Below are 21874 nucleotides of genomic sequence, written 5' to 3'. Positions count from 1 at the left end.
AATAGGACTCAGGCAGCACCTCAGTCTGTGCAATATGGTAGCTGGGGGGGGGTTAGATAAAGATCACTAACAGAAACAACCAGTTCACAGTCGCTTAAAGATGGCTGCTGCTGGAATCTTTAATGATGATTCCAAGCTGAATTTTCCTTGCCACGTATTGAGAAGTCTTCTGGTCCTATAACACACTATTCAGACCGCCAAACTAGCTGTTTCAACCAACCATTCACGTGGTGCTGTATTTCCCACCACTCTTCTGTCAGGTGCTGCCACAGAGCAGTTGTGGCAGTTGTTGCTCCAGCTGCTACCTGAAACAGGAGCATCAGACTGAAAACAAAGGCACAATCAAGCAGCTATGCGCAGCCGCAGTTCATCACATCCAAACAGTTTCCCCGCTTTTCTGATGTGTCAAAAGATCCCCATTCTTCTGCTACATCTTTCTGGAGCGCACAAAAACTAGAGCTTGCCCACAGCAGCTGCAATTATTTGCTTAAGAACAACATCCATTGTACCTCACTGACTGAAAGGGTCTGTCCCTGGATACTGTTGTTAGCTGTTTCTCTTTATTATATACAAACAAATTCAGTATCATACATTGATTGGGACAGCTGGTCATTTTTCCCTAAAGAGAAATAAATCTCATCATATGCATACCCAGAGGAATTGGCACACATGTGGCCTAGACTTTATAGGCTGCTACATCACACTGGATGCTGTTCAGGCAAGCAGGAGGAACCAGATGCTCAGCAGGGAAAACCGGATTCCTCATTACACTGCACATGTGGGTACTTAAGCAGGTGGTACCCATCTTTCTGCTGGGACTTTTTCCTTCTATAATGCTGCTTAGAAGGACAAAAAACTCCTCTAAGATTGCTCCAAAATACTTCTGGTTGCTAGTAGTGGCTCTGTCCTCCGAGTTGGAAGACTTGCTCTCTCCTTCCCCTGCTGTGTTTCCAATCCCTCCGGTCCATCCCAAGGAAGGCCAGTGCCTATGGTGCAGGAGCAGACTTCGCAGACACCTTTTTTCATCCCTACAAGAGGGGTGCCCACCAGCCCCAGTGGGATCAGAGTCACTATGAACTGCTGAGCCACAGAACAAAGGGCTCTGCTTGGACACAGGCAACACAGTCAGGAAGTCCTCTGCCACAATTTCAAACTCTGGCAGCTCTTGTCCAATGATTTTTGTTTGCACCTTTGCGGAAAGGAAATTTGTTTCATGTGCTGAAGCACAGACGTTGTATGTCACGGTATGACATGCCAGGCTTTCAGTACAATTTCTTCTAGAATTGCTCCCACAAGTGAGGAAAAAAAAGAAACAAAGCCACTTGCCCAAGGAGTCTACCTTTCAATCCTAGGCAGAGAACAAAGGAATGAAATTAATCCTAGTAGACAAAATGGAGAGGAAAACACCTATCTATCTACAAAAAGAAAGCTGAGCCTCCTCATCAGTCAGCTCACAAAGGAAGAGGCTTACCTGCTCTTTCACCTATGACTTCTCTTAGCCTCTCACAAAGGCCTGCAGCCAACTTCTTTGAGAAAACCGAGATGATGGCCTCCTCAAAACACAAACCCAGCCGTGGGACTAGCTGAAAATGAGACAATCCTATTATCAAAGCTTGGTTTGGGTTATGACATTTGACACGAAATTTGGAGTTTCCCCTCAAAAAGCCCCTTGTGGCAGAGGAAGCTGGCTGCGTGGCCAGTCGCTCCGAGGCGTTTCTAGGGCAGAGTCCTCCCCAGGTGCCAGGGAACATCCTCTCTGGCTCTGCCCCTCTGCTCCAAGCCCACTGCTGCAGGTTTTGTAAAGCTGTAGAGCACAGAATAAAATGGATCAATGGATCATTAAAGAAAAGAACTACAATTAAAAAAAACAGGGCACCAGACCAGCTTCATTATACCTAGCTATAGTAACAGCAGTGGTATCGGCTACATTTTAAGCAGCCCATAATTGTATTTTAGTTCATCTCATGTAGCGTAAAAAGAGACATGTTTCCTACCACAGAGACCAGTTTTAAAATTCTGTGTTAAGCTTAAAAAAAAAAAAAAAAGAAAAAAAGAAAAAATCAGAGCAGCATGAAAGGGCCCTAAGTCAAGGCAGTAAGGCAAATACTCAAAGTGACCTGTGCATCGTCCTCATGTCATGAAAGATGATTTATCACTGACTGAAATTAAGTCAAAACAAACAGGCCTGGGGAGTAACTGAAGCTGTCAGAAGCCTTGAAGACTCCCATACCCAGAGCTTATGACTGGGACAGAAGTAAACAACAGAGAGAGCAATTTCTGGGGCTGTGCAGCACTTCTTCACATGGTGCATTTCATATGCAAACACTGTTTTTCAATTCCTGCAGACCTGCAAAGCTACATAACTGAACTAGTGAGGTGACAAAGAGCTCTCTCTTCTTCGCTCCCGTTACTCAGTGATGAAGCTGTGGTGGCCGCTACACAAGTTACCTGTTTTCACTGCACATCTGACAGCTCAAGACACTCATTTCATCATGCATATTTATAAGAGGGAAACAAAGGGAGAAAAGCTCTCTTCCCTCATTTACCTATTTTATGTATTTGCATTCCTTTTTAATATTATCCTTTCCCTGAACTTTTGATATTTTACAGCAATACTATGTGGACAGATAGTGTGGCATGGGTGTGAGAGAGACAGAGATTTTTAAGGAGAGGGAAAAGAAGAAAGATTGCCATACAAAGCAGGGAAGAGTACAGAGGAAGGAGCCCAGAAGCTTTGTCCTCTCACACAGTACAGAAGCAAGAATCTTACACAGATCTTGCATATAAACACACACAAACGCACATGCTTACACCACCACTGGTGAAATATAACTGTATTTGGGAAGGCAAGTGAGTGCCTCATCACATCAGGTAGTGACAACTGACAGCAGGAGAAGGAAAGTCCAGTCAGAAGGGCAGAAAGCCTTTCTGTCAAGGGGGCACCACGGGATTGCTGACATCCTCCTAGGGCAGAGGTATGACGAAGCAGCATGTGAAAAATCACCCACCAAGTGAAAGACCCAGAAGTTGTTTGAGAAGGTGAAAGCCAGAGTGACTTGCTGAAAACGGCTCCGTGTATAGCCAGCTCCAGGACCAGCTAATTAGTCCCAGCACCAAACAAGGCCAGAAGTTATATAATGATGCAATGTGCTTAGAGGTCTACTAAACCACTGGGGTCTTCATAGTCCAACTCATAAGACAGCATAGAAGTCTCTCCCAAAAATATTTAAGAAGATCTTTAAAAAAAATTTTAGACTAGTTTCCCTTGAACCTACCTACCAACATCACTTTCTACTTGTAATTAAGCACTACTAAGCTTATGAAATCAGGAAAAATGCAGATAACAAAAAAGCTCCAAACAACCCAAGAAGGAGACCCAGAAGGAAAGACTCTGAGAGTATCTGGCATTAAAAGTACAATTCAGTCCTCTGCTGTCCCACACACATGCTCAGCAAACAGTCAGCACCATGAGCAGCCTGTGCACTGTAGCAGGAAGGTTTTGATGCTATAAAGCCAGCTCATCTTCTGCTCTTTGTGTTTGTGCTACCCTTCTATTCTCAGAGGATATTTTTGATATGTATGCATTTTCACACAAATAGCCAAAGAAAACCTCAAATCACATATTTAAAAAGGACTTTCCTGGATAGACTGCATGTTAGCTAGCAAACAACAGGTATCTTTTTGAAAGGATAAGGTGGAATTTGTTTTGCTTTTTCTAAATGCAATTCTTCAAAGCTAAGATTTTTGTTAAAAGGCTGATAAGAATAAACATAGCTGCATTCAGATTTCTTCAGTAATTTCACGTAGCTTGCTAACTGCTAATTTGACTATAAATTTCATGTGGACATACATTTTGAAGAACAAAAAAAGGTATACAAAGCAGTCTCTCCTAATGACAGTACATGACAGCCCATTCTGAACGGCACTTTTTCTACATTACTATGTGTATAAATCTTCCTCCCCCCAACTTTTCCCAAGTAAACCAACCTCCCTAAAAAAACTCCACCTTTTTTTCCTTTATCAGGCTTTGGCCTCAAATGAAGTTGCTGAATGCTTTGAGTATATTCCAACTAATAAGGTTTTCAACCCCCTGAGCATTTGTATTTCACTTTGAATTAATCTTTGTCAGATGAGCTGCAGGCATCACTAAAGCAAAGTGAACTGGTTGCATAAAACTTCAAATTCAGTTCCTTGCGCCACTGGCCATGACAATACTATAATAACTAATATACAGAATAGAGAATTTCCCTATCTTCAGAAGATCCCACATACCCACTGTGGAACAAATTCCTACTAATTAAAAATCATTCCATGGGAAGGGTGGAAAAAGAGGTGGAGTATTCAAGTATTTTGAAAGATATTTAATTTAATTTCATTCTTTCAAGCAGCATTCAGTGCCCAGACAATAGTCCAGATGGAACTGTGCAATTTATTTTAAGGATAACGTGCTGTACAGTCACGTGCATCTGTAGATATGGATAAAACCAAAAGAGAACATGCTAAATAAAACTAAATATGAAAAGTAGTATAACGGACTTCCCCAGTTTTCATTGTGAAATGAAAAGAAACAAAAAAAAAAAAGGAAGCAACAGGTACTGAAGAGAGTAAGTCAAGTAATTTACATGGTCTTACTTTATAATTAGAAGATTCAAGTTACACAGTTAAAAACATGTATTTCTGAAATGATGTCCTCTTCTCTCATGGATATAGAAATGATATATTTTGTTACCTTTTGTAATCTCCAGTAGAAAGTACTTCACACTGAAACACTCAGACCTATTCTGTTCCAATTTCAGTATGTTGTCTTTATCTAAAACACAGACACATGTGGTGGTGCGCACATCACCAGCTGCTCCCACCTTTTCAACACATCTCCACACAACCCCATGCAAGCAAACTGAGCTTTTACACTGCAATTTCTTCATTTTATATTTTAGTTTATGAAGGACAATCAGGCTTGTCCGGGTGAGCAAAACGACCATATTCTGTGGTCTCAACCTCTATGAGAATCTGTGTCAGAACACAAGCTAACGTATTCGCACGTTAACCGGCCAGGTTTTAACCTCAGCTTCCAACAGCCCTCAAGGAAAGGACCCAGGGTAACGTGTCTAACATTTCTCAATTCTTCAAATTCAAAGCAGGCTATTGTTACTGACAAAGGCTTTTTGTTTTCAAAAAGTCCACTACATACTGAAGATAAACAAGACAAAACAAAAGGATTATTAATCTTCCTGAAAATAACAATGTTTGACAAGAAAAATAAGCTTAGAAACAATGCTCAGCCCAATATTACATTGACTTGCTCTCTTGCTTCTGCACACTTCGATCTGGGCAATTATTCTTCATTTAAGATGTTCTTTCACATTCCCTGACGTTTGTTCTAATAAGTTGCTATTTAATAGCATTTAGGCCAAGAAAAATAAAATAATTTGTATTTTATAGTGAGCTGCAAGCCACTTAATGCGATTCATTACAGCACAGATTGTCTTAAGAGATGCTTCACATCAGCCCTGCGTTATTCCAGTGCCGACTGCAATTCACACACCCAACAAATAATTATGCAAAAGCACATTATAGCAGTACTATTCTAATTGGATTGCGCCAGTCAGTAAAAATACATAGCATCTTGCAAACCAATACCCAGGAGCTTGTCATTTACAGCCCATCAGTACTGAACAACTTTCTACACAAACACTGATCTTGAGCATACATGCATAAGCAATAGTTTTTTCTCTCACACATATAGCCCTAACTTTAGAGGACTTTTTTTTCTCTCTGCAATGATTCATAAAGTGTACATTTCCAGAAAATCTCTTTCACATTAAATATCCCAAAACTTTGGAATTTGAAACTAACATGCTGAACTGGCCTTGTTAAGTATTTTAACCTGTTACCTAATATACAATTGTTTTCACAAGAAGTACTGATTTAGGATAAGCCAATGCAAGTTGCCACAAGGGAAATTCTGGCTAGATATGAGACAAAAAAGTTCACAGCAAGGGTGATGAAATGCTGGATGCCTAGCAAGGCTGCAAAATCTCCATCCTTGGAGATATGCAAAACTCGTACAAGATGGGGCCCTGAGTGACCTGATCTCACTTGGAAATTTTGGCCCTGCTTTGAGCAGGGGTTTGACAAGATGACCTCCTAAATTACTCTATAATTGTATAACAATGCAAGGGATGCCTATAGGCACATGGGAAGTATATCCACACCAGCTGTCTTACTATCTGCTTGCTGCTTTTTCATCTTACAGAGAGAGAGAACAGAACGTGACTGGATGCAGACATAAGATCACTGTACTTGAGGTATGATAGACTGCACAGCTTTAAAAGGAAGACACCCATCACTTTGTTCGGTTTAACAGTGAGCCTAACTCTCACTGTTAATTAACCGCAACCATTGTAGGAACATATTCTTCCCCTCAGTCCCTCTGGATATATAGCCTGCCCTGAAAGCAAGAAGTGGCAGAGAACCCATGCTGGAAACGTGCCTGCTGACCACCACGCAAGTGCAGCCCTGGGGTGCTTTCAGCCACCTAAAGTAGCAAGTGGTCTGGGGAAGAGATTTGAGAACCAAAGGCAAGGAAAGGACCACATGATAAAGTCAAGCGGTTGAGTCGCACAGCTGGATTGGAGATTTCAGTCTGTGCTCCCAAGGCAGCTTGCGCATTTTTCAACAGAGCAGCAGGCACAGCATATACAACGCTTGGGCAGATTTTTGAATGGGATTTACCTGACCAAGAAGCCACATCATGGAGAGAAAACACCTACGAGGTGTTTTTAATTCAGAAACAGCCACTATCTCCTGCAGAGAGGAGAGAAGCCACTATCTCCCACAGAGAGGAGAGAAGCTGCTGAATAGGCAGTGGTACTCACTGAGGCTTCTTTGAAAGGCTGCATCAGCCAGGTTGTGACACATTCGTACCAGCTCACTTTGCTTTTAAGTTGAGAAGGAGGGGAAGAAAAAAAATAAAATCTAGCACTTCATCGATGGAGTTGCCAATTCCCTCAACAACTATGACCACCAGGTCTCTCTCTCATCTTAGCTGAGTGCTGTAACTATTAATCCTCTCCATTTTCACTCTCCCAGAGCCAGATCTCCTCTTGCCCGTTAGCTTTCTGGCATTTTGCCAGATTTATGCCTTTGCATTCCTGGATACATTAAGGCCCAGCTTAAGAACTATGATGGAGCACACTCCCTGTCATGACACTGAAATCCTTGGCAGGCAAGAGCTTGCTCTGAGATTGCAGGTTCAGATCCAGACAGGCTGCAGAGGACCTAATGCAGAGGACTTTAGCCCTTACCAAGGACTCTAGCTTCCACGTGACCATGCCATAGGTAGGCATCTACACCACTGCCATTAGTTCTAGTCAGAAAAGGCTTTGGGGTTTGACAAGAGCACACAACTATAACCTGACATAGGAGATTTAAACTGTTCCTGAAAGGCTGTCACAGATGCCTGCCTACATGCGTGTTTACTTGTGCAGTCCAAACCAGCATTTATTTTGTCCCCACTTGCAATAGGAGAACTCCAGCTATGGTATAGAGAGCAGAAGCACCCAATCATTGGCCCGGGTGACACAAAGTTGATCAACAAGCAAAACTAAAACAGAAAAGTTCCTCACAAGGCATCTTTTAAAAATGAACAGAAAGGAAAGAAATTAATTCTAAATCTTCATTAAAGTTCTGAACCCATTTCACATAATGAATGCCTGTATTTCCTCAAGTCATTGTGTTATTCATGGTGCTGGTGAGCAAAGAACTCTGAGCAAGTTCCTCCTGAACCAGTACTAATTTAACTCATCTTTAAATAATTTCCAAAGAGCTAAGTGCAACTCAAATGTTGCATCAGCAATACGAGAGAAAAAAAAAATCTAAATATTCTTTTGTAAGTAAATCCAAAACTAAGAAAAAATTCAAATCAAAGCACAGGTTCTCAGACTGCTTGAGACCTTTTATTCCTCAATCTTGGAAACACAGGCACAAGATACTATTAAAACAAACTAACTTAATTCAAGAAACTATTTCCCATAACCTAATTTAAAATTTTAAACAAACCTCAAAAGAAAGGAATATGTCCTCTATGAAATGTTCTGCTGACTTCAAAAAAAACCTGTATAAATTAGCACACATGAGCAGCAATTTCTCATGAATGTTAATATAACCAAACTAAATCCAATAAACATGAAGGAAGAAAAAAATTGCAAGCAACGTAGTTATTGCTTATCTGGAAGAAATGCAAGTTAGGATAAACAGGAATTTTATTTTGTCCTGGTGACACAGCAGCAGTAACACTTTCTAAGTTCCATCACCAATGTCCCACTGACTGCCAGTACAGTTTAGGCCCTGAAGCACTTCTATTGCTTTTGTAAATAAAGAGGAGGTTATTTCCAAAAAGTTAACAAGAGTAGCTACTTTTCAATTTAAAAGAACAATATGCTGTGCATTTAACTGTAGGTGTCCCAAAAGTCTTCATGCTGTATCCCTTCCCCCATCACCTCGAGTCCACTGTCTAAGCCTAACACTCCTCACATCGGACTTTATTATTTTGGAAGTTCACTAAAGCAAGAAGCACCCCTAATACTTGTTTGGATGGTGCCTCGTACACACTTTCACTGTGAGAAATATGTTGTAATTACTGCATTACCAAGCTGGGGAAAAAATTCCATCAGTTACCTATCATCAGTTTAAACTATTTCTTATTATTAACAGTTGATGGATACATATGCTTTCTGTAGGTGACTCTCTACCATAAAAAATATTAAGTGCATGACATTCAAATAACTACAAAGCCTTCCTTCCTGAGGAAGTATATTAATATTAGAACTTCAACATCTGTTCTTAGAAAATTTTAAAGCATCTGAATCCAGCTAATTAGCTGGCACAATTATGAAGAAAACAACTGACAGCCAATACAACAGTACATTGGGAAGATACAAGACTCTACATCACTGACAGCATACTGAAATTTAAATACCTCTTTACTGTCCCTGGAAGATCCAGACTGAATGGAATTTGATGGGAGGATGCTAAAGTGTCATCCACAGCTTTGCTTATTTCCTGTAGTTCTTTCAAAGAAACACAGCCAAGTAAAGCAGTCAGTTCACAGTCCTGTGACTGAATAAGCCTATCTTGTTCTTCAATTTCTCTTCTTAGCTGTTGATCTTTTGCTTCTAATATGGTCAGTCTTGCTCGGAGGTCTTCAATTTCTTTCTGCATAGAACAGAAGCCTGAGTTTACTATGAATCCTGTTAAAGAAACCCCTCTGCCCCTAGAAAAATGCAGTACAAGTCTCAGGAGTAGCATAAATTAAGGTTGTCCAAGTTAGCACAACATTAAATGAGAGAATTTGATTGCATTCCTACATTTCTTACAGTCTCTGTGAAACTTTGCAAGCCACTTAAAATATTATCTCCACACACAGCCACAGATTGAATGTCTACCATTTTCCATACAACCAACACGAGGGGTCTCTGAAGTGCTATCTATAGATTCTCAGCAAAAATCAAAAGCTCATAATTCCATGCTCTGACCATATTCCATCCAGCTACAAAGAACAATTAAAAAAAAAAAAACAACACCCCAAAACAACCCAAACACATACACCAAACCTTTTTCAGGCAAATAACTAGGCATTACAAAACTGCCTTAAGAAATGACCATGTAGCTTTTTATGGTAATTCACTTCTTCATTCTCTGTAAAATGGCAGTAAGAATATCTCTTCACCCAAAGCGACGTTATGGAGATAAAATTAAGTGGTTTATGCATCACTAAGATGCCATGTTGATTAACGCTGTAAAAAGAGCCCATTCACAAATTAATAAATCTGCATCCAAAAGGGGGTTTGAGCAGCATACTGTAAAAGGGTTCTGGGGCCAAATGCTGAGTAATGAAAATAAAGTGATATTCTGAATATCTGAAGAAGCACTTTCCATCTTCAGCAATGTATGAGGCAGGGATCCAGGGAAAAAAAAAAAAGGCATTCTCATATAATTACTCTCATAAAACATATATACTTTGCACAGATAACTGAGTCTGGCATTTCTTTGCTTTTTGAGTGCTTCACTTTGAAATCTCAACATTATTTTAATGTTTTCAATGTAATTTAAGTGAAGTTTGGTTCACTAGTGCTCATTTTGTCAACAAATATATTTTCAAGTTTGTTGCACTGCAACAAACTGCCTGAGTATCACTTAAAACAAGAAACAGTCCTTGCATGTTAAAAGGTTGACTGGCTCAAACATTTCAACTTATATTAGTCCTGCACACTAGATTAATCAACTATTTTCCTCCTTTTTTTGGTTTTAGATTTAGCGACAAGAGAACACAGTGATCCATGTTTCAACCCACAGGCATTTGTCAAGAACAGAAAGGTCAGCAGGTCAAAAACATCAGTTTTGTTTCTTTCAGTCTCAAATCAGGCTTTTAGTGTGCACAAAGGACAATTCTGTCTCTGTGTTACTGGCTTGGGAATACTGCCAAAATCTTAATAGGCCCCACTTAATACAAAGACCTTCATATTCTTTGAAAACATAGTAATTGCAATCACTGCAATAAGCAACCTACATGGGAACAGAAAGGGATGTGAACAGAATTTGGTTTTACAAACACACTTTTAGCACTGAAATGTTTTTACAACATAAATAGATACCAGAAGCACACAATCTGCATTCACAGAAAGCTGTTCTGCTCGGGAATAGTTCACAGGCATTCTTGAGTGAATGGAAATTTTAGTCAGTAAACTGGAACTCTCTCACGTTCTTTTCCAGAAACGCGAAGAAGCCTTTAACGTCCTCTTGATCAGCCTCCAGGGACAGATAAAAAGGACTTAAAGTCTCAGCATGGAGCAGCAGATGATATTCGGCTCACTAAACATAAACTGGAGTTTTACTTTGTGGATTTGAGTTTAAACTGAGATTTCTAACATAACAGCTAATCACTACTGATTGTAAGCCTCCAGCTTCACTTATGGTCTGGTGTTCTCCAGGAAGTACAAACTGCAATAGAAACGTCAATACGTACATTTTAGGTACTGTCACAGGCTCTCAAATCCCTGAAGACAAATGCAGAACCAACAGGAGAGAGGGTAGAAGGAAAGGAAAGTAGGGCTAAGGAAAAAAAAAAAAAATAATGATCTCAGATCCTATGAGATTTTGGGCAGGAACAATCCATGAGGGATGCTAGGAGCCACCAAACATCACAGGTCAGCCTTCTCCAGAACCTCAAATTCATGATAATTTTGATCAAATGCTCATAAATAACATGCCTGTACAACGATGGGGCTAATTTATCCCTAGTGTAACTACGTAAGAATGAAGATTCACCAGGAGCAAGTGTAAAAACATTAGCTGGCGTGGACTCTAAGTACAGCAGTTTTCAGTTGAATAGTTTGAGGTGGCCAGCTAGATATCTAGATTATCAAAAATAGTCTTCCGGACACTGACAATGTTGAACTACACTATGTCTGCTCTTATATGTTGATGAAATAAATCCAAACAACATAAAAAGGTGATGACTAGGATAGAAAAGTCATTTCTTCATCTAAGTAAGGTTTTGCTAATGGCCACCTATCTAAGATGCTCTTCTCCATTTCTTTCGGGGGGAGGGGTGTATTTAGGTGTATACAAAACACAGATGATTACACTATCTGATTCACCAAAGGAAGAAAAGTATTAAAAATAATGAGATTTCAAGACAAGATCATGGGGGGGGAAAAAAAAGAAAACTAGACCTACTAGCTCTCTAAGATGTCACATTGCCAAGTGTGATTGCAAAGGTTTAAAAGGAAACGAAACAAAGACTTGTACTAGACAGTAACCTGAGATTTTTGAAGGACAGTGAAAAGAAAGAGCTAAATTTTGCTTAAAAGGCTTGCAGACTTAAAATTGGAAAGAAGCCATCTTAAAAATATTCCATTTGCCAAATTACCACGTTGTGACATCACGTGTCAGTGTAAAGTTATTGTTGGCAAATGCCAACTGCTCTGTGATGATTCCTTCATCCTTATGAAACACATCAATCATCTTTCAGGAACAAAAGCTGGTAAATCATGCATTTATAGTAAATTCTAATCAGAAATGGATGAAAGATTGCTTCTTTCAAAATTTTTTGTCTTCAAATAGCTTCTGAAGATCAGCAAAATATTGAAACGGCAAATTAGAACATAAAGAGCACACTTAAAAAGATAATGAGGAAAGTTAAAGCATGCACACAAGCCACCAAGCCTTCCAGTTCTGCTTCTCTGTAATGAGATTAGCACAACTCCTGTGGCTGCCATCTCCAATCATCACTTAGATTATCAACTGGACTACAGCCAAGGCTCTAATTGCTGCACAGAAGCAAAGTCACTATTACAATAAATTTATTTAATTCTGTGTGACAGCTTACAAGCTTTTCCCCACACAGCACTGGTTCTTATAGACAACTTTGCGGTCCTGTTACCTGTAACCATTTCTTTTCTTGAAAAAGTTGGTTTCGTTTTGTGGCCGAAACCTGTGTCCTCTCCTGGTAAGTAGATCTCCAAAGTTTATGTTCGTTTTCATGCCAAAGCTTGGTTTCTTCATGTCTAACCCTTTGAAAAAAATGACAAAAAGCTAAAAATTAGCATTATCACTGAGTATCGACATCTCAAAGATTAAATAGATCAGAATGTTACCTGTTACTTTCTGAGTCATAACACTCCACCACCAGAATGATTACATCTTAAACAGATACAGTTAGAGAACAAGAGATTTTTCCTTGGCATATCTTCCTTTATTATCTCAAACATTTACACTGTTTTTACAACACGCTGAAGAAGGAAAAAGGAAAACTTGTATAGCTTTAGGCTTCCCCCAGCTTTTTCATATTTCAGAAATTTATCCATCACTGCCTTGAAAGAGACAAAACTAAGGCATGCAATTTCTATCAATACAGAGAAAAATCTCTCTTAGACAGAAGTTTAGAAGCTTGCCAAAGCCATTTTTGCAGCTTCTGTCAGCTTTTGGAGACTACATTAGAGATCATCTGGAGTGTTTGCTCCACGATGCCAAATTTTACTTCTCTCTTGCACAGCGAGTTCTTTCAAAATTGCAGTCAGTGGGATTCCTCACAGTACAACCCTCAGCTGTAAATCTTTGCATGATTGGACCCCAAGGTAATCAGGGCATTACACTAAGTGTCAAGTCTATAATCAGCCTCTCAGAATGCACCTGCAAACAATGCAAACCTATTTTGTCTTGCACATTCCTGCATAAAGGCATGCACGCTTGCAAGGCCAATTGCATTTCAGTGTCCACCTCTAGAGGGCAAGTGCAGGCATTTCCACACAAAGGATATGGATGCACTTCAATATTTTGCTTAAAAAAAAAATACTGTCTCAAACAAAGGATGTTTTTGAAGCATGATTTCCCATCATAATCTTGCAGAGCAAATACATCCATGCCACACACAAAACATGCATCTCAAGTCTGGTTTAAGCATAATTAATCACACAATTATGATCTCCATGCACAGCTGTTTAACAAGTGTGTAGAACAAGAGGCTCCCATCTCTTCTGCAGGACCATCAGAAGGCACACATGCTTTACTCCCTCTCTACGGGCTGAAGAATGTACTAAAAAGCAAAATAAAACTCTGGCACTAAAATAAATGGCATTAATACTTAAACAAAATAGACATAATTACAGTGTAACTGTATTTCTGTAATAACAAAATAGATCAGAGAGACACCTGTGTTACGAGGTGCTGGGCCATCACTGTGTATGCACCTTACAATCATTATAGATTGCTGCGGCTCCAGCTGACCACACTTCCCAGCAGCTCTGAAGCCTTCTTTTAAGTAAGAGCTGCATCTTTCTGAGCACTGTATGCAACAGAAATTTCTGCGCGGCTGGTCAAAATTTAGGAAACATTCCACAGTAAACATAGGTTACTCTCAGAACCTCCTTGGAAATCATCTGCCTAATTGGTACTGAAGAAACAGAAACAATCTCTCTGATCTCACCAAACCTAGGTGATTGCACAAACACAGTATTGTTCCTAAGCTAAGCATCATGAAACCTGGCCGCTACCACCTGCCCCCAATATCCTGTGTCAACACCGAATGCATTCACATAAAAATTCATCTCATCATTTAATCAAGTAAAACAAAACCAGGGCATGAATTTCAGTCTCACATATTAAATGACCTGCTATACACACTTTTCATTTTAAAAGTTTCTTTATTTGCAAAAAGATGAGACTGGCTTAGCCGCAGGAAAACTGCAATGATCTGGTCTTCTGGGGACAGTCTGATCATCTTTTTAATTTTCCAGGTGAAAAAAAAGAAATCTGGGCTATACTGGTTATGTTCTGATTCAAAATGAAAATAAAAGCTGAAGCCCACAAATTTTCCCTGAAGAAGTTGTCATGTGTTTTCCACCCTGTACTATCTAAAAATGCTGTTGAAACAGAAAAATTTTAAACACCCCTACTGAAGACAAACGGTACACTTGCTGCATCAACAAGAGTCAGACCACAAAGCAGCGTGAAAGGCTACAAGAATCAAGCAAGAGAAAGAAAGGGTGTCACGACAACAGCCAAACTCAAAAGAAACGAGTGTGCACAAGACAGAAAAGTGAAGAGGATATTCATCTGACCCGAAAAGCGGCACTGCTCTCAGACCTGTTCAAAGAGAAGAGTTACAGATATAATCATACAAACAGGAACACTTTGATAAATGTATATTATATAGATGATACATATTTTATATGTATAAATATATTACATATACATTATATAGGAAAAAAATAAGCAGACTACGTATTTCAAGGATGCTTTAGTGACTCAACGAAGACACCACCACCTCTAAAGCCAAAATCGTTACTACAAATTAATGCATAATGTGAACACATCTTAACAACAAAACACAGAATGTTGTATCCTAATCTTTTAGGAATGCTAAAACAGCTTCTTAAGTCTTCAGAAGGTAAAAGGAAACAGTTCTGAGGGAGTGCAGTTTGGTTTAAACCTGCCTCATTACTAAATACTATAGAGGCTAAAAATACCCTTAAAAGTCTCAAATATTTCAATAAAATCCTATTATCTGTACTGATTTTATCCAATTTTCATGGATATAAAAAGTTACATCCAAATGTATTGACTAGCACATTGCAGTCTTTACATGTACAAGCTGCCAGAAAACAAAATGTTTTTCTGCTTTAATTTGTGCTACTGCATTTGAGAATAGCTTCCAATACCTACAAAGAGTCCTCTTACTTCTAACAACAGTAACCAGTAGCATAGCTGAAGAAAGACCTAGAAATAGAGACAACTTTTTCTTCCTAAGCTAACTACCTCCCTTGGGTCATCCAACACATCTCACATTTCCCCAATCTTTGAAGTTGTTATTCCTTCAAGAGAAGGCTGAGCATTTATTTTTGTGACTTTGTACAGTGCTGAGCACATTACTGCCACCTAACAAGTGACGTATAAAAGAAAGCTCCCAAAGATCTATGCATATCAAAAATGAAGCTGTTTTTACTTTATATTTAAATATCCTTTAATTGCCTGAAAAGGAGCATCAGAATTAACTCCACAGGGAACTGTTGCTCAAGCTGCCTTGTTATTGTATGCTCAAGCTGCCGTGTCAAGGATTCAATCCCATTCCCACTCAACATCGGTGAGAAAAGTTCCATTTAATTCATCAGTTCATCATGATTAATGTTTTTCAGGGCAATTCTGAAAGAATTGTAGAAAGAAAAAACAGGGGAGTGGGGAGGGTTCACACGCTCCATATTGCTATGTTAGAAGGTCCTTAAAACTCTTTATCAAAATTATTCATAAATTGTATTCTGCATTTTGAGAAAAAATGAGAAGCATCATATATACATAATAAGGAATCAACAAACTTACTGATGATCAGCAGCCCAGCACAATGCTGCTTGAACTTGTGTAACGAATCTGTCCAAAAAGCTGCTAATTGAAGGATGCCTTGAAGGAAGCTGAAATTTCAAAGAATTTTTCTCTTTCTCCAGTTCTTCCAGTTTCCGTCTAAATTTATCAGCTAGAAATTAAATATTAACAAAAAAAAAAGTTATTTAACAGTGACAAGAAGGTTCCATTTTACCTAAGAGAAGAAAAGAGGTTGATCAACAAAAAGTAAACTCCACCTTACAGAGAGTTCTTCCCCTTTTGATAAAAATTTATCAGTCTGTTTTGCTCGAGGATGAATTACTAAGACTGCAATGGAAAACATCAGATAACCAGGACGCTAAAGCTACTTTCTTTTATGACAATGACAAAACTGCAGGCTTCCCAGCACTTTCACAGAGTTAATTCAGTAAGGCTCCAAAGAATTGGCTCAAAGTTGGCTCATCTGTGCTCTTTTCCTAGTGTAACAGCTCTGAATTCAATTCTAAGAAAACTCCTACTCTTCACTGCTCCAGTTTTAAAACAATCTTAGATTGCAGTTACGTATTTAAAGTCCAACCTTTTAAAAAATTGCATTATTAGGTCAAGAACTGAAGAATCACATATGATATCTCTGCAACGTATTTCTAGCAGAAAATGCACATGCAATTATAGCAATTAAAGAATTATCTCATTTTAGGCTCTCCTGAATTATGTTTACTTTATCACCTAACAAAAAGATTTACTTTCAATGTTAAATAAAAATAACAATGGTCCTTAAGAGAGTGCTTTGACTCTACCATAACGCTATACGTTTCTTAGAGTAAACACTCCTCTATACAAGTTAGTTCCTCCTTTGTTTTCTTTCCCTGAGTAGAAAACAAAGGAACATATTTCCAACTACAAATTATTATTTCTGGTACGCATATTCTCTATTCTCTATAGTGCCACTACACTAGCAAAATCACATACCTAACAGATAACAAGCCTGGCTGGTCCAAGCCAGAACACCTTTGATGATACATTAGTCAAATCAGAGAGTTTTGAGCTAGCCCGCAAATGGAAAACCTTTACAGTTCAGTACTTTCCTCATGACCTCGCTGCCTACAATTTTGCATGATTAGCATTCCTTCCCTTCTACCATTTTCAATATAGCATGTTACTATCAGAATAACATCTATCTGTGCATGCTTTTTACTGCTTATTTTCTTTCTTTATCCTCAAAGGGGTTTTAAGAAGAGGGGTTGTTTACATTTGCTGCTTTAGTGAAATGATCCATTTTTACAATAATCTATCATTAGCATTGATCTCCCTTTTGCATTCTGAGGTGGAATAAAGACATAGAACATACTAGCAAGACTAGATTTCCTCCCTAGGCCAGCTGACCACTCCAGGATAGTTAAACTCCTGTTGTTTTTGTTATTAGGGTGCAAAATGCTGCCAGAAGGGTCTTGCTGAAAAGATCACCACCCAAATTACTGCAGGGTCCAGGCCTTGCCCCAACAGCCACAGGCACACGTGTGCATACTCTTCTTGCAATGGAGAAACACCTTTTCAGCAGTGGAGGTGAACCACACCTGTGGTGTGTTTCTCAGGGACCACAGCTGAACAGATTCATCCCATCACCACAAGGAAACTGGAATTTGGGCCCAAATGAGACTTCTGAGCCCATGCATTGGCCAGAAAAACATATCAGCATTCGCATTTCGCATGGAGTTTCAAGCACAGCCATCAAAAACACCACCGTTACACACAGAAAACTAAGCATTGGATTGCGATCAATGACCACTGAACGCCGAAACACATGGAAACACCTCCTTTTACTCAAACCATTCACCACTGGGCTTCCTGCGTTCCCCGAGTGGGAGTTGTGGCAACCCTCTACAGCCATTCGATGATGCTGTCATTGTTCTTTGACATAATTATGCTCACGCTGTACGCATGTGTCCAGTTGTTTCACCGTTCTACTCCTACCATTCCTGGCCCTAGAAATGGGCTATTTTGAGAAGGAAAACAGATGAGGGGATGCACATGCCAATTCATTCTCTCACTAATTCTTGGCTGCATCCTGCTTTATATATTCCAGTCTACACAGAATCCAATTAGTTTCTACTAATAGATGTTTCTAAATAATTTGTTTCACTGGTAATTTAAAAGTACTATTGCTGGCCACATCTGCTCATCACCTCTCAGCACTAAATGATGGTTTACCCTTTCAGTATTGCAGTTAGGGGTTACATCTCAAGAGACTCCACCACCACTGAGCTGAACATTATAGCACTCAGCTTTTAAGTTCCCTCTCCGGGAAAGCAGACCCCTCACTTTGACCCGGCTCATGTCTTCAGTGGATGGGAGAGACCAAGGCACCTCAGTGACAGCTGCAGAGCAGGGAACCATGCAAATAAGGCTTATCTCAGTCAAACTTTCAGCACTGCACCTCAAGAGAGATCTGGATCAAGCAGAAGTAATGGAAATGATCACAAGTCTAGCAAACAGGACATGAAAAAGATGTCAATAAGCGTGGTTCCTCAATCTGGTGGAGATAAAGACAGAGGGGAGTAACTTCCAGTACTCTTATGTACCAGGAACCTGCAAAAAAAAGCATTAATATAATGCTTTTCACCTCTCCTCAGAGCTTGAGTCCTCAGTAACAAATGTGACTTGCAGTAAAGGAGGTAAGGAAAAACATTAAAGATAGCAGAGCACTAACTGTTTGGGATGGCCAAGAAATCTCCACCAATGTTGGTTTTCAGGTCAAACAGCTCTCAGGAATAGCTCTGGCACAGTTTTTAAGGTCAAAGCCAGCAAGATCAAATGTGTTCTCCTGAGATCCCTTCCCATCATTTTTTCTAGGATTTTTCCAGCCAAGCAGCAGACACAGGTGGCCTTTGCTGGTCATAAGTCATCAGACTCAAGGACACCACTTTCTTTTACCTTCAGTTTAGTCTTTTAAACACATTATTTCAACACAGAAAAGACCTTCACAAGATCCCTGTATTTTGTTGCTAGCTTGCTGCCTTGCAACAGTCCTACAGATACCCTAGACGAAGCTTCTACTTCAGTGCAAACAGCAGAAGTCAACACTTAAATTATTCTCCATCCCAATCCGTTATTGCCTAGTGCACTTCAGCCATCACGCTCAAAGCCAACCCAGGGTACAGGCCTGGAAGATGCTGACTAACTGCTCTTCTCATTAAAGATCATGTTTTGTAACAGCTTTGAGCAAAGGAAGCAATTTCCGTAATTTTTAATTGACCATGTAAGAACATCTGGCTACCTCTCTACTTTTTACATATTCTGATACTAGTTTTATTCCCTTGAAAAGAAGGTTCAACTTCAATTTAAAAAACATTTAAGAAAATCATCACAGTACAGGTAGAATATCATTTGCTACATACTGCATATATTTATGTTTATTTATCTCTGCTCTTTGCTGATAAGTGGGAAGACAATCAATCATGCTATTCCACAAATTGCTGGACATTATGGAAGTGTTTCTTGATAGTTCAACTAGAGAAGGCCATTTGATCCTGCCCCACAATCCTGTAAAAAAAAAAAAAAAACAAAAAAAAAACCAACCACAAACCCAAAACACCCAACAAAACCACAAAACAAAAAAACAACAATCTCTCTTTCCCTCACTTCCCCCCAAAACACAAAGGATCTAAACCAGGACTTGTGTGGGGTTTACACATGTAAATCACACACTGCAGCCCTAAAATCTTTTTCTTACTTGCTAGATACTTCCAGAGCCAGGTAATCTCCCCAGCATTCACTTTCTTAAAAACTTAAAGCTTCCAAGACGACTGAAGTGTTTTTGTATGCTCAGCAAAGATATTGTTAGCTATTCTGTAAGAACTAAAGAAGTCCCAGGTTCAAACGCAGTCTGTCTTCTAGCAGTCTGTCTCCAACCGCACACAGGAGCGGGCCTTTAGAGAGGAGACTAAGAACCAGGGTGCAAAGTGCCCCGTTACCTTGATACTGCTCCTGAACCTCTAATGGTTGTCATTAGACAGGAAAGACTTCCTCAGAAACACACTACTCCTAGAACACTTCACTGCTTTGAAGGGAAAAGGAGAAAGAAAAAAAAAAAAGAAAAAAATAGGTTAGGTGGACACCTATCCACCAGAAACTTCTCTTTTCTCAGGCTATCTATGCTTGGTGTCCAAAATATACTACGACACAGAATTTCAAAATGGAATTATGAATTACATAAACACATACCAGTTTGGCAATTTTAAACCTAAACTCTGATGATCTTATCAAGTGTTTCTTTTTTTTTTTTTTTACTGTAAACAAAACATTTCATCTTCACTTTGCCTGCACATTAATAACTTAGGCATCATCATGTTCAAATTGCACCACTCGTTTTCCAGGACAGAGACACTTACATTAGCTAAAGCAATACTACAAAGGCTAGAAAGTGAGGAGTCTAATGCAGAGCTTGAATACGTGCCTGAAATGCAGCTGGAGAACAGACTAGTAAGCAAAGTGTCTACAGCCCAATTACTAACATTGGCCTTCTGCAAAATTACTTGCAGGAGAACATGTAGACCCATTAACATCCAAATACGATATGTAAAGACATATACTGTGATCAGAAATGAAGGCATTACAAGCAACTGGAGTATGCGTGTGCTCTCAATTTAGGAATAATTAACTATTTAACAGTACCAAACAGATACACAGTAGAAGATATTCCTTGCAAGTCCTGGCACACTGGATTCATGTCAAAGGGAGCTTCAGATTACATTTTAGTTGTACAGCTAGCACTCACCACGTGCAGTCTAGTCACTGGTACAGAGCAAAACCTTTTCTACCTTCCATTCAGCCCTGCATATGGAAACCAACAAAATAAACCCAGTGCAGAGTCAAACTGGACCCCTGGGCCAGGCTGGCTCCAAGAAGGCATGGGGCTAGGGACAGACACTGGAAGAGCCCGTTGGAATGACAGGAGCAGCAGCTGTACCCAGAGCTATGCCTACCCATCCGACTACGTGGACTAACAGGAGCACATCTGCAGAACAAAACAGTTCAGCACTGAGCAACCAACATCCATAGTTCAGAGGGTCTTGCTTCAGACTAAGTTCAGTGCAGTCCCATAGACCGAAGGCCAGTTAGCAGTTGGAGCCCCTCGGGTACACCTCTAGAGCACATCTTCAGACTTTGTTCCACCTGAAAGAAAATCAGTCCATGCTCTACAAAGCAAAAGCAAAGTATGGTAAACAGGACAACTGGGAGATTCCCTTCAAAGGCTCACATACCTAAGCTGAACTAAAATGCTATTTGGGCCAAGGTCCTTGGAATACTTCCAGCAGTCAGTGGGAAAAGTAGCTCCTGGAAAGGCCAGTAAGCAGAGGCTAAAGCTTTCCAGACAAGGCTATAAGCCCCTGCGTACCACAGAAAAATGTTTGCGTCCAGTTCATAAAAGGCTACAGCACAATGGCTACTAGAACAAAACACAAACGAAGTTACCCCACTTACCCACCACTTAACTTTTTCCATTCCAACCAAAAAGGCAACTTTGTGAAATTTAGCACTCCAGCTGTGCTCCTGATCTATCAAGATGACCTTGAGGAACAGCTGAACAAATCAAACACCTTTAGAGTCAGAAGCAACTGCTACAGAAATCACCTCAAAGTGGGAGGACTTTGTAGAGAATGCTGCAACTCCATAATTCTTTGTTTTGTGTATATCCCTCACTTATTTGGTACTCAGTACAGGTGACAAACCCTTCTAATTCCTGCTTTACCCTATCAAGATGCCAGATTGATCTTTGCCTCTGATTCTGGTGCTCAAGTTAAAAGGCAAGAGTACAAGAGAGTAGGTCTCCTGCATTCCCAGCCAGACTCAAGGCATCAGAGTGGCCAAAACACACAGCAATGACCTAATGTCACATTTGATGCCACAAGCTTCCCCAGCTGCAGGCAACATCAGCTGCCTACTGTGTCTCCACTCCTTTTTCTTTCCTAGCAATGAGAGGAGACATCAGTATGCATAA

At 39.8% G+C, this 21874-nt stretch overlaps 1 protein-coding gene across 4 annotated transcripts in view; it reads right to left on the bottom strand.

The window, feature by feature from the left end:
* Nucleotides 1-21874, bottom strand: part of DISC1 (DISC1 scaffold protein) — a 208620-nt gene that overhangs the window by 131859 nt on the left and 54887 nt on the right. For all 4 annotated transcript variants that reach the window (XM_075748683.1, XM_075748686.1, XM_075748684.1 and 1 more), the window contains exons 4-6: nt 15877-16027; nt 12446-12575; nt 8981-9216 (exon numbers count right to left, since the gene is read on the bottom strand). In XM_075748683.1, the coding sequence (XP_075604798.1) occupies nt 8981-9216; nt 12446-12575; nt 15877-16027 (517 nt within the window). The remainder of the gene's footprint in view (nt 1-8980; nt 9217-12445; nt 12576-15876; nt 16028-21874) is intronic.

This window comes from Balearica regulorum, chromosome 3 (genome assembly GCF_011004875.1).
Source record: "Balearica regulorum gibbericeps isolate bBalReg1 chromosome 3, bBalReg1.pri, whole genome shotgun sequence".
NCBI classification, from domain to species: Eukaryota; Metazoa; Chordata; class Aves; order Gruiformes; family Gruidae; genus Balearica; species Balearica regulorum.
The sequence above is the reverse complement of the archived record's forward strand: the minus strand, read 5'-3'. Positions and strand labels throughout refer to the sequence as shown.